At 32.6% G+C, this 13,274-nt stretch overlaps 1 protein-coding gene across 4 annotated transcripts in view; it reads left to right on the top strand.

The window, feature by feature from the left end:
- LOC116772247 (tyrosine-protein phosphatase Lar) overlaps window positions 1–5,352 on the top strand; it is a 210,186-nt gene extending 204,834 nt beyond the window's left edge. For all 4 annotated transcript variants that reach the window (XM_061522132.1, XM_061522133.1, XM_061522134.1 and 1 more), the window contains 4 exons: window positions 69–179; window positions 654–823; window positions 1,145–1,280; window positions 2,700–5,352. In XM_061522132.1, coding sequence (XP_061378116.1) covers window positions 69–179; window positions 654–823; window positions 1,145–1,280; window positions 2,700–2,768 — 486 coding nt within the window. In that variant the 3' untranslated portion in view covers window positions 2,769–5,352. The remainder of the gene's footprint in view (window positions 1–68; window positions 180–653; window positions 824–1,144; window positions 1,281–2,699) is intronic.
- Window positions 5,353–13,274: the final 7,922 nt, after the last annotated feature.

Genomic DNA, 13,274 nt, shown 5'->3' on the forward strand with positions numbered 1-13,274 from the left:
AAATACATCCATACAACCTATGACAGTGCTGTCCTTGATAACAATACTAATATGTGTGATATTTTTAGGAGAAATGTCATCAGTATTGGCCATCTGACCGCTCGGTGCGCTATCAGTACTTCGTGGTCGATCCTATCGCCGAGTACAATATGCCTCAGTACATCTTGAGGGAATTCAAGGTAATCTTACGATACATGTAAAAAAAAATTACTTAGCGTGAACTTCCGTGACTCCTAGAAAGAATATAAATTTTGTCCCTGATAATCTATTTTATATTAAATATGAACGGGTAGGGACATATATACATATCATCTAATTATTCCTTTCAATTCAGTTAAGTTGATCAAGAATTAGTTATGTATATAAAAGCCTTATGTTTTTGTATCATTAAAATTTAACTGAAACCGAATTGTAAGAGCTATTGGCAAATAAGTATGAAAAATCAACTTAGTTTACTTCCTTACAGAAGAATAGAAATTAAAAGCTTAGTACAACGTAAACTGTGTAATTCTCTGACCTGAGCTGATGATGCGTCTATGACATTAAAATCTTTTATCTGGTTGAAACTAGTTTTAGCTGGTTATAACTAAATTCAACTAATTTTTTACCGCCTATCCTCACGGCGATATCATTCTAATGTTGAGTATGTTCAGTTCACAGATGCTCGCGATGGTTCGTCTCGCACCGTCCGCCAGTTCCAGTTCACCGATTGGCCGGAACAGGGCGTGCCGAAGAGCGGGGAAGGCTTCATAGACTTCCTCGGACAGGTTCATAAGACCAAGGAACAGTTTGGACAAGACGGACCCATCACTGTCCATTGCAGGTAGTTTATTACGAAGTGCTACACATTTGGGACTATTTTAATAATTTTTGTTGCATTTTAGTGATATTGAAAAAAAATATTTATGTTATAGTTTGTGGTATCAAATAAGATAATTGTTGTTTTATATGTTATTCTTTCCTATTTTTATATGACTATATAATCATCGACAAAACCTAGACTATACAATACTGTTTTTTTATCTGTGGCAGTTTTCATTCAGATCACTCTTGTTATTCTTATTAAGTGGCCAACATCATGATATGATATGATATACTATTATGTTATCGTGTTATAATGTTTTTGTGTGTGTTTGCGTGTCAGTGCGGGCGTGGGTCGTACCGGCGTGTTCATAACGCTGTCGACCGTGTTGGAGCGGATGCAGTACGAGGGTGTGGTCGACGTGTTCCAGACGGTCCGCACGCTCAGGACACAGAGACCGGCCATGGTCCAGACTGCGGTAACGAACATACACACGCACACACACACGCGCTCACACACGCGCTTACAACCACGAGCTATATATACGAACACACACACACACGTGCGCTCAAACAAACTGAAAACAAAATAGTATAAGTTACATAATATACACAAACAAGTAAATGAGTATGACGTCATAATATCAATAGAGACACCCACACATGCACACACATCTCATGCGCTCAGTATGTAAGTGGATGTGTACACAGAATAATACCAGGGTTGTCAACTACCAAATTATACGATATGTAATGCTTTATGTAATATAACTGAATATTGAAATCTAAATGTATGTCATGCCACAATTGATATAATATTTATATTCATAAAACATTTACTCTGGCAACCCTATGTGTACTGAAGTTACACGCTCGCTCACACAAACAGTTCGGAAATGTTGATAGAATCAAAAATAAGAATATTAATATTTAAAAGTGTGTTAATAACCTAAAGCAAAACGAAGAGACGCCAACTCAAACACTCTCTGTGGCGGAATACTAATTATTATATCAAAATATCAAAACGCCAACAGACTCAACGTTTCATTAATTTAAATTAATGTACGTACATGCTATTTGAATAAGTTTTCAATTGTTTTCTATGGCGCTTTTTCATATTATATATTTTTTAAGCGCTTCCACGAAATGATCGCGCTTTAATTAAATTTTACTCACTAAGCGATGACTCGCGACCTGACTGAATTAAATTCACACTTTTTTGTTAGCGGTCGGAGATTTCCGCTTCACTTATTTTAAACGGCTTCAAAACATCGCCCTACTGGAATCACACACAAAAAGAAATCGTTATAAAATACGTACGTTAGTTGAACAATGTTTGAAAACAGTCTGAATACAATTTAAATTCACTTACAACGGATGCGTCACTCCCTAGGGTTGTGAAAGCTGTAAATTTTGCGTATCGGCTAAGTAATTAATTTTAATGGAATTGGCTTACACCGTTAATGTTGCTTGTGTAATCCGATCTAATGAAGTTTATTTGAACAATAAAAGAGCACAATCGTAACAATATATTTTTTTAAGTAAAATCATTTTGTTTTAAATTGGTATTTATTTTTCGAATAGTACATATATTTTTTTTTAAGTTACCATTGCTTATACAATCACATTTTTTTTTATCTGTAGTTTAAAACGATATCATCAAAATTTATGTAAGAATATATGTTATTGACAAAACTATCAACAACCTGAAATATTATATATTACTAATTATACATAACAAGAGATATTAAGAAAAACATATGTATTTGTGAAAAATAATCATTCTGTTTTATTTTTCATATATACGTAATAAATGTGTTGTTGTGTCTGTGTCTGTGTGTTGTGTTTTTAATATTGATTAATATAAGGGATATTTATAATAATGTACTATTGTCCAGGATCAATACGACTTCTGTTATCGCGCCGCCCTGGAGTACCTGGGCTCCTTCGATCACTACGCCAACTGACGATGAGTCCCTGTCGTGTGCACGCCGCCTTATAAACACGGCGACCGTAGTGTGTAGATCACTTTAATAACATTGTACAGTGTCTACGGAAATGTATGGATGGTCTTTATTATGTTCTTGGGTTTATTTTTAATGTTATGATATATATATATGATAGATACTGGTGCATTTCCGTTTCCGTTAATAAACATAGTGCTATTTTATAATTTTTACAATACATAGGTACAATAACTAATAGTGTATCAAGTAGTGCTATATTTGTTGTTAGTTGCGGTGCCATACATTCCAAACGACACGTTTAAATTTAATCGTAGCGGTAACTGACTGTTCTCAACGACAGGGTTACAACTATCTAAAGAAGGTTACCTTCGATCTATGAGGCTAAACTTGTATGTGCCTAGAAAAATACTTATGAAGTTTACAACATGAGACCATTTTTAACATGATCGTGAGTCGAGGGTTAAAATAATTATATTAAAATCCCTTGAAGCAAAAATAAGAGGTTGGCTGAATATTTAAGATGTTCGCTCCGCTGTGAAAAAACGCATTGTCTATGGTCGAATGTAAATGACGTAACGCGGCAAAATCTAACTGTCACTTATATTGTATAAATAGTTATCGCAGCTGTAATAATATATTTATTTTTTAATATGGTGTTATTAGATTAGTGTATAGCGTGGTTTCATTATTGCAATATTACAGACGCGGACGTGTAGTGTGTCGTGTATTGAAACGTAACGTGAGTAGAGTTTTATGTAAATAAAGAATATCTCTCATTTCTCTTGCCTCGGTTATCGTGTTTCCTACTGTATTTTCGTGTTCAATTTTTTTAAAAACCTCGAGCCGTACGCTAATTTCCGTTCATTAGTTTTATTTTTATAGATTTAAGAATAATTTCAACATCACTGCCGCCGTTCACGAGCCAGCGGCAGCATGACATATCCATTCTTAGGTAGATGAAAATTGTTTTGTCTGTGTGTTATAATGCAATAAGGAAATGTCTCAGTTGGACTTCAATTTCGGAAGTAGACAAATAAATGTTTCCTAATATATAGATATCTCTGAAGCTTGTTCACCGCGTGACACATTCGTTAGGTTTATCATTTGTGGCCTGTGTTCATTATCCCTTTGAATACATTAAGCTATCTCTAAGTGTAGTGAGTTGTTTAATATTTTCCAATACCTACCCCTTGCGTAACATATCGTGTTAGGTTTTTTGAATGTTTTTATACAAAACTGTACTATAACATGTATCTACGTGTAAGTTAAAGTTGAGCTTTTTAACTTAGATAATACGATGCGGATAATATTATAACCGATATATTAACATTTAACACGTGGTTATATCGTAACCAGGATATGAATGACACAGACGGATGTGCTCGGCGATACCTACCGAGACATGTTCGTGTCTGAACATCAACTGCCAATCATTATTAGCTAGTGAACTTAATATAAAGCTAATGTAACGAGAAAAAAAAATACGTAGTTATAAATGGATATTGTTAAATCGAATAGTAAAAATTTAATACTCGTTGATGTATCGCATATTTAGGCGGGTTTTCTGCTTACACGTTAGTGATGTCTGTAACGGTGCGGTCCGTCTTATCCGATTTTTATGTCGAAATCCTTAACGGTTAATTTTTTTTTTAATAAAATCGTTTCTTAGTATTGTATTAGTATATCATCTAACGCACATACCGTTTTAATTAAACTATCCGCTTCTCGCGTTCATTTTAGGATTTATGTCCAGTTTTATAAATGATTTCTCTGATATCGGCAGTGTTTTTTCTATAACTAGTTTATATTTTATATGAGTGTCTTCATCAATTGGTTCCGTGTTACTTTTGAACAATGTTTGCCATATAAGGTGCTGTAGTTCCATCGTTTAGTACAAATCTCGTGTGAGCCCAATCGAATATTGTTTGTAACCATTGTCTGTTATTTTGTATGTATGTAAAAGACTGATTTAATATTTTTTCAATGTGTTCTTAATTAATTTTTTTTATAGTCTTCGACCTGTGCAGCGTTTGATTTTTTTTTTATATTATACTACTGTGTCGTTTATTTGATACGTTATTTACACGTTCACTGACCGCGGGTAACCGAATTTATTTTGAATCTATACAAAATATTATAAGATATTTATTTTTTGCCAAACTGTCGCTGTCCCAGATGTAAAGAGCTATATATTTTTGTAACGCCACGAAAGATGAATATTTAATGTTAGTATTTAATTTTCCATCATAATAATTTCGGTTCCCCGCATCGGTTGACGTAAAATATTTTACGTAATTAATTTTTTTACGTATTAAATGTCGCAGCTATCCTTAATCCAGTAGCCGCCTTGCGTTTTGTATATTTTGAATTGCTAAGTGCCGTGGTGTTGCCATAGCTGATATTTTAATGCAATTAAAATGGCGGACGCAATATGGCGGGAAGGTGTGTGGACGTATTTAGTAGGAGTTTGTAGACGATTATTTTATGAATGAAATATAACCCGCGCTGTGTCTCGGGATATGATGGATACGCAAATTATACATAATGTATATGAAGAAATAAATTTATGTGAGAAAATATACAAGTTCGTTTTATTTATGATATATTATATGGACGATATCAATAATTGAAAAATTATTTCATATTAATTTCACAAAACACTCTCACTATTATAATAACTACAACGGGAAAGGGAAAGTTATAAAAAAATATATGTATATATAAATACACTCGAAAACATTGTCTATTTATTGTTTCGACGTATTTATTAAGATGGAAATAATTTCAGTACAATGATCAATGTATTATTTAGCGAATATCTTGCTTCGAGACAATCTCATTATTAAGTATTATGTACTAATTGTGCTGATGAATACATATCAATTAACTAACAATGATGTCTGCATTATATTGTGTGTCACACGGACTATATATAATAATAGCTAAAAATAACCACAAAAATATAATAGAAATACAAACTCTTAAATGTAAAAGTCAAGTTAAAAAACGTAAATGTACATTATCCATACCAGAGGGTAGATAATAATTTGTTAGCTACGACTAAATAAAAAGATTTTCTTAAAAAATTTTACGTAATATCAATTTATACGGTGAGTATCGCGACGTGATAACTTAAGCCAGGCGAGAACGACCGATGGTATTCTGAATAGATCTTGTTTGCATATCAATGACCAGGGGATTGGCTTTGAAAATATCTCTTGAATAGCTATGGAAAACGAATTCGACTACCCTCGTTCATTGTATGAAATCATTGGAAACGCCTAAACAGTTATATCTGGAATACTAGACCCTTTGTTATATCAATGAAATAACATAACACTGTTTCATCTCTTGTATATACGCTTGATAAACATTGGATTTGTATTGAATCTCAACATTTTCAAATAAAAATATGTCACAAATGAAAAATACGATGTATAAAAATAATTCAGAAATATTGGACATAAATAAATCTTGTAGAACGTCTTCATTCAACAGTTGTTGTCGCACGAGAGACGAAGCTTCAAGTATTTCAACCTACATTTTACAAAACGGTGGGAACCCCCCCCCCACCTTAATATCCATTACTTCAGTCAAATTAAGCCTTATTTTGCGTGACATCGTTTGCCTTTCTTATTTAAGAATTAAGGAGCGAACTCTGCCCTGTAATTATGTGGCCCGACAAATTGCATATTTCTCTTTCAAGACGCGAATAAGGGTCAGATATTTTATTTAGGCTGACGTAGAAAAGCAACTTTATTTATAGTTTTTAATTTGCAGAAAAGGGAGAGCTTCTACAATTAATACTCCCAAGTCAAATTTATATTTGACATACATTTTGTATTTAAATGCAAAATTTTATGTTATTATTTATTAATAATATACATAATTTTAGAAATAATGCGATCTTTCTTTGATCTATCAATATAATCTATTCTTTGTGGACCACAGACGAATGTCAGTCAGTTATTTATGGCGAGATTACTTCGACGCGGGGCCAATATGGCACCGGGTGGCCTAATCCGATGATTTAAACATACAGCCCCATCGATTTAGCAAAATGTAATTAATCATATTACAGCCTTCTTTAGAAATACGTAAAGTGCCTTTAGCGATGAAAGGCGGCGATAATAAGAGTTTTTAAAAGGTAAAATAGGAGCCTTAAGTCGGTTTTGTGAAAATAATGTTTTTTTATAAAAAAAAATTCATAACGACGAGATCATTTAAAAGAACCGAAGTAAATTGAAAACTTTTTTTATTGAATGAATCTAGTGAGTGCGGAGATGTGCTAATAATTCGTAAAACACAAATTATAAAGTTTGAATGCAGTGTTTTAGGGCAACAATAACCGATCATAATGTGAGATAATATGCCTTTGATCTTTTCTCTTTGACTAAAAATGCTCAGGTTCTTAATTAACTCCTCGGCCCTTGAAAGTTTATTACTCAATGTTGGTTAAAATGATTAAATCGATCCCCTTTTGAACTTCCTATAGATACAAACAATAGTGAGATATAAATACTCTTAAGATCGGATTGAACGAGACTTACTCCAGTTGGACAAAAAACATTAAATGTATTATTTTCCGTTTATTTATTCAAACAACCTCTATATCTCATTTAAGACGTCTTGTCGTCTTAGCAATTTTACTCACAAAAACTCAAATATAACCCGACTTTGAGCATTAATTATTTATTAGTGGCTCCACTCTGTGTGGGGTGACGAAGATCTTTATTAAGTGGCACAATTCATCTGGTGGGATCATAGAGTTGGTCCGTGGGAGGCAGATTAATGGCCCGTTTATAATAAATAATATTGCGCTTGTAAATGAGTTCGTCTTGTTTAATTTCTACGGCGCAGGTACGATACTATTTGTATCTTCGCAATTATTTTTGGAGCTTCTTAATAGGTATTGTTTGGTAAACGTTCTATTCTGGTAAATTATAATACAATTTCAAATTGAACACCTGACAGAGACAAAAATCAATCAAATTCTTAATACGCCATACCTTTACAATGAAGAGATCGCATTTTTTTATAATAATTGGGACTCTCTGGTTCGGGTACTCGATATTAAGTAAAATTGAATATTATGTGAAGAATACATATACCTGATGTATAAAAACACTCAAGTGTTAATTATTAATATCAATACATATGAAATCTTTAATAACTCGAAACCGAGTCGAGTAAATCGAGAGATTAAATATAAAAATTTATTAGACAGGAAGCTACAGTAATAATCTTTTGGGTACATTTTTTTGTGCTCTTCGCTTCCGTATTAAACATTTTTCTTAATAACATAGAACCAAACTATGAGTTATTAATTTGTATAGGCCTTGTAACAAGCTATCAAATATATATAAAATAGGTTGTTGTGATACCAGACCGTTATATTGATACTAAAATGGAAGTCCTCTGTAACTAATCTCGAACTTTTAATTTAACTGCTCAAGGAAAACGAGGTAGGTAAAGAAAAAGTTAAAAATATGCTACAATGTCCATAAAAACTTCAAGTGACTTTTTTATTATAAATTTTATTAGTGGATGTTTTTCGTTTATTTAATTAAACTCACTATATTATTTTTAAATACTAAAACAATGACATTCGTAAAACTGATGTGCAAACATTTATGAAAGAGCCGTGAAATGCTGCATTTGTGTTGCGAGTCCAAGCCTAGAACATACTGCTGTCGCTGACTAATTGTTTATGGATACGAACAATTGAAAAAGCTCTCCTGTGTGACCTAACACGCAACTGAAAATTAATTAATATTATACCGTTTGAGGTAGCTCGAGTGATCGTTTGTTGATTAAGCATAATTTTTAATTGAATACTAATAATCATACTTTCATATAAAACACTCAACGACAATTTGTGTATTGAATAGTTTTTTGTTTATTTATTTTCTAAATGAAGTATATTACTATTCAAACGATAAAATAAGAAGTTTAATCCTGAAGAAGTAGCAGTTCAGGGTTGACATTAAATTTAACAGATGTGTTGTGGATTTTTTTATACTTAGATGAACTTGACATAACGTCCATGTGCCCGCGTTAGCTACAGAAACTACTCTGTCTTCTCCACGATGTTATGCGGATTGGATCAAAAAAAAGGAAAGCCGTAGTATTAAGAAAGCCAAAGAAGAATGGTTTATGTATTTTTGTTTCCCACTAAAATAGTCTGATAAACCAGCCTGTGCAAAACAATTGTAGAAATATCTATGTATTCTTTCCAAGTAATAACGAATTGGTGGATAAGTGTTTAATAAAGACGTGGTGATTACAAAATTATTTTACTTTAAATTTAACAGTATATCAAACCTTCACGTTTTGCTCTTATGTCTATAGATACTCGTAAGCTAAACAAGTAATTATCATCTAATATTCCCCCACGTATATTATTCTATATTTGCCTCAAACGCTGGCAGCATATTTCTGTTTATCCACCGTTCTTAATATATGACAGAACAAAAACAAAAAACCCATACAAAATTTATGTGATAAAAACGTCACAAGTATAATATGTTATCGAACGAGGGTCAGTGTATTGCATATTTATAGGATGGCGGGAAGTTCACGGCACGTATGTATATCGTGATAGGATTTACACTAATTACCTACAATGACACTCGCGGTTAAGAATACTCTGTATTAATAAACTAGCCTGTATATAAATCTTCCCAAATCTATTACAGCCTTATTATGGTATACAAATTACATTATAATAATCTCAAAATATAAGTCTAGATGTTTTTTATGAGAAAGTCTAACAAGCATTTATAGGTATGTCAATGAATTCTCGTGTACTTTTATATTAAAACGGAATGTTTCCATAATGTTACTACACCGCAAGTTTAAACCGTACAACTTCACCGTTCATCATTCATCGTCTTTCCACATATCTCCACATAGTATACCAAGACTACTTTGTCGATACAAACTCGTGACGGCTGATAATAAATTAATTGCATATAATAAATTCAGGATCGCCTGAAGCCAAGTGTAGGTAAGTATGGCTACGGTTTAAAGATTACATTACGTCATTTTCTCTGATTAAAGAATGGTTATTTCAAAATTGATGCACAAAATAATGTTACGTATCTTTAAATGTTAATTGTATAATGAAATGAGAAATTACATCGGTTACTTATGTCCAAGCTATGATTTTTTTTATACGAAATAGGAACTACTTCAAAATAAGTCCCTTCAAGCTATGAAACATTTAAGATATTTCAAATATGTGAGGCAATGAAAATTTACAAAGTTATTTTATCAATCCTATTTTATATTTGATATGATTTTAGGAATAGAAAAAATATTATGTAGTTACACATCGCATAGCTTCCGAACCAGTGTCTCAGCCAGTAACTAGAACATTGATATTTTCTTAAACTTTTATAGGTCTGTTGAAAATTTATCTGTAAAACATATTATCACTTGGATATTTTCAATTTTCTTGCAATTTAGACCAAAAATTGTGGTCATAGTGGCATCAGGAATAAGTAGGTTTACTAATATGATAATTGAATTAATGATCCGAATTATTCAAGTCAAATTAAAAAATGCTTTTTATTAAATAATTTGACCTTTAAACTTGAAACTTTATACTGTTTTCATTTACACCTAACCTGACGTCTATTACAGACAAGCCAAGTTTTAATTCTGTAACAGTAGAAGTAAATTTCCGACGTGTTTTAATATAATTACTTTAATATATTATACCTTATTAAAATTTACCCCCGACTTAATATGCTTAAGATATAATTAAATTAACATTTCAACTAGCAAAATCACGAAATAATTTACGGTAAGTCTCTAGCCCGTAATAAAATCAGGTCGAAAAACAATTTTAGACTCCGTATAGCAACTAATTAAACATTATCAATAAAGTATCGAAAGTAAAATATTACACCAGAATGTTTTAAAACTACACAGTTTTTTTTATACTCTGTGGAAATACTTAATTACGCGCTAAGTGGAAAATATTCAAATTAACCACAGCACTTTACAATGGCTTATATTTCAGTGTGGTTTTTATATTGATGGAATATATTGTTAAAAGGAACAAATTCAAAAGGTATGAAGTTTTTAAACAAAAAATTAACAAAGTAACTTAATTTTATTCAATAACATAGGTAATTATTCGGTAATTTATTAGTTTAAAAGTATTAATTTCTCATAAGGAACATAAAAATGTCAGATAATTTGTGGAATGTGCATGTATTGTTATATCTTATAATCTTAATCTTATTTGAAACATAGTTAATGAAATTTCGAAAGGTCAGATACTGAAACAAAAAGTGTCTGTGGAACTAATCCCGAACTTTTAATTTTACTGCTCGGGGCAAACGAGGTAATGGAAAAGTAAAAAAAATTGGCTCCAAAGTCAACAAAAACTCAAATTTCTAAAAAAAGAAACGTTGCGCATCGCTAGTTGATGAAATTGCAATCTGCAAAAAATGTGTTAAAAGATTGCTTTTTTTTCTTCTAATGGGTTGTCATTTATTAATAACAAGAAAAGGAATAGAACAAGCAAAAGAAATTACAAATTAAACTTTTAAAAAAACACTTTGAATATATGTAAAAATACAAAAATTGATGCTTTGTCAATCATCGCTCCTAAATGTCTGTTATTACGTTTCTCATTAGACAAGTACTATTTCGTATATTATGTACGTCGCAGTGAGTTTCTTAATTTACATAGAAAGAAGTAATAAATAAAATCCCATTTTTATTGATATATTAAATCTCAAGTAAGCGAAAAAGTTCTAATGAGAATTAAATGATATAAAACCTTTTTAAAACAACCTTATCGTTACAATACGATTATTACAGTAGCTCTACTGACCGCTACACACAGGGGCTTTTCCGAAATTCATTATAATTATTAAAGATCGTATCACAAAATCTTTGTATGGCTAAAGTTCCCTGCGCCCCATAAATATGCAACACGGACCCTCGTTAATGCTATGATATACTCATGACGTTATCAGATTAATTTTCTATAGCCTTTGTTATCCATACATCGTAAGTCAGAAAAGGGTTGATTATAGAAGCGAACAATATGTTTTCCCATATAATTCTGGTTGTGTATTCGATACAAAAAAACAATTACACGCAATAAACTCTCTCATACAAATAGTACTTCTAATTGGAAATACAATACTTAATCCATCAACTGTCATAAGTATGCATAATGTCCGGAAGGGAATAATAAAAGGGAACCTCTTTATTGTTTTGTCATAAAAAAAAATGTCAAACTGACAAATTATATTAATAATAGACAGTGTTAACTAACAATAAAACTTACCTATTATTTTTCCTGACATCCGGAATCCATTTTGAGTCAAGCACCTGTCTTTTTAGCTTTTTAGTGCAGTTTTCACTCCCTTCCGGTGCAAGTGCTGCCCACTAATGTGAATTTGGCGGTTTGAAACTTGCACATTTTAACAAATTGATAATTCTTTTTTCATTATACATGCTCGAAATGAATTAATTAGAAATTACCTGGCTTCCGGATGTCTTAAGGAAAAATAATAGATAAGTTTTATTGTTAGTAAAAACTCTTTATTATTGTTTCCATAATCTATAATAATCTATAAACTGCTTGTAATTGATTCTATCAGTCTTGGATTCGGCTCGTGGCCAAAATATAGTGGCGTTACCCTGGTCAATAAATTTTTATTCTTCAATTGTCAATAAAGTGACATCGTAGACTCTACGTCCTGGCGATAAAAGCAGCAGGATTGCTACAACAACGAGGACACCTCGGGCCCCCCCAGGGGGGGTCAACGTAGGCCCCCTGAACTGGCTGCGACACCACCTGTGAATGCAGGCGAGTCATTGGGGTGGGCGTTTGAAGCCCTGGTGTCGTGGCAGATCGTCACCGGCGAGGCGGTGCCTAGAGACAGCAGGTCTCAGATGGGCGGCCTCCAGCCAGCGGCACGGGATTGCTATTACCCTCAGTACCCAATAGAAATTTTTTACATTTACCAGATGTGTACTGAAATATTGTAAACAATTTTTTAGAGACCAAGACAGGAGTTGTGGAGCTCTTCGTCTAGGGTTACTGAAATAGCTTTAAGAATGTGTTTAACGAGAATATGTACTATATACATATAGTTAGATGCAAGAACTATATTCGAGGGAACTATCGGTCATTATGTAATGCGTAACCGAGCCCAAGCGTATCGCCAGTGCAACCAAGACAGCTTTTAACTATCGATGTTACTTTAAAACCTCTGGTTCTGCAAGTATTTCGTGATGACACGGACGATTTAAAGAAAGCTGTCGGCTGTTATGTGCATTGTCCGACAATATGATCTAGACATTCTAGACATTGAGTCAGTGACAGCACAGATTTTATGAAATTTATTGTCCACCCCAGTTGTTGCAGAATATTGATGGTGAAGGTTACCTGACCGCTCAGAATGTGAGGCGGTTGGTTTGCCACTATAAATCGTGTTTATAAACTACGCATCTGATGTAATGATGGCGTAGAAA

Source organism: Danaus plexippus, chromosome 12 (assembly GCF_018135715.1).
Source record: "Danaus plexippus chromosome 12, MEX_DaPlex, whole genome shotgun sequence".
In the NCBI taxonomy this organism is placed as follows: domain Eukaryota; kingdom Metazoa; phylum Arthropoda; class Insecta; order Lepidoptera; family Nymphalidae; genus Danaus; species Danaus plexippus.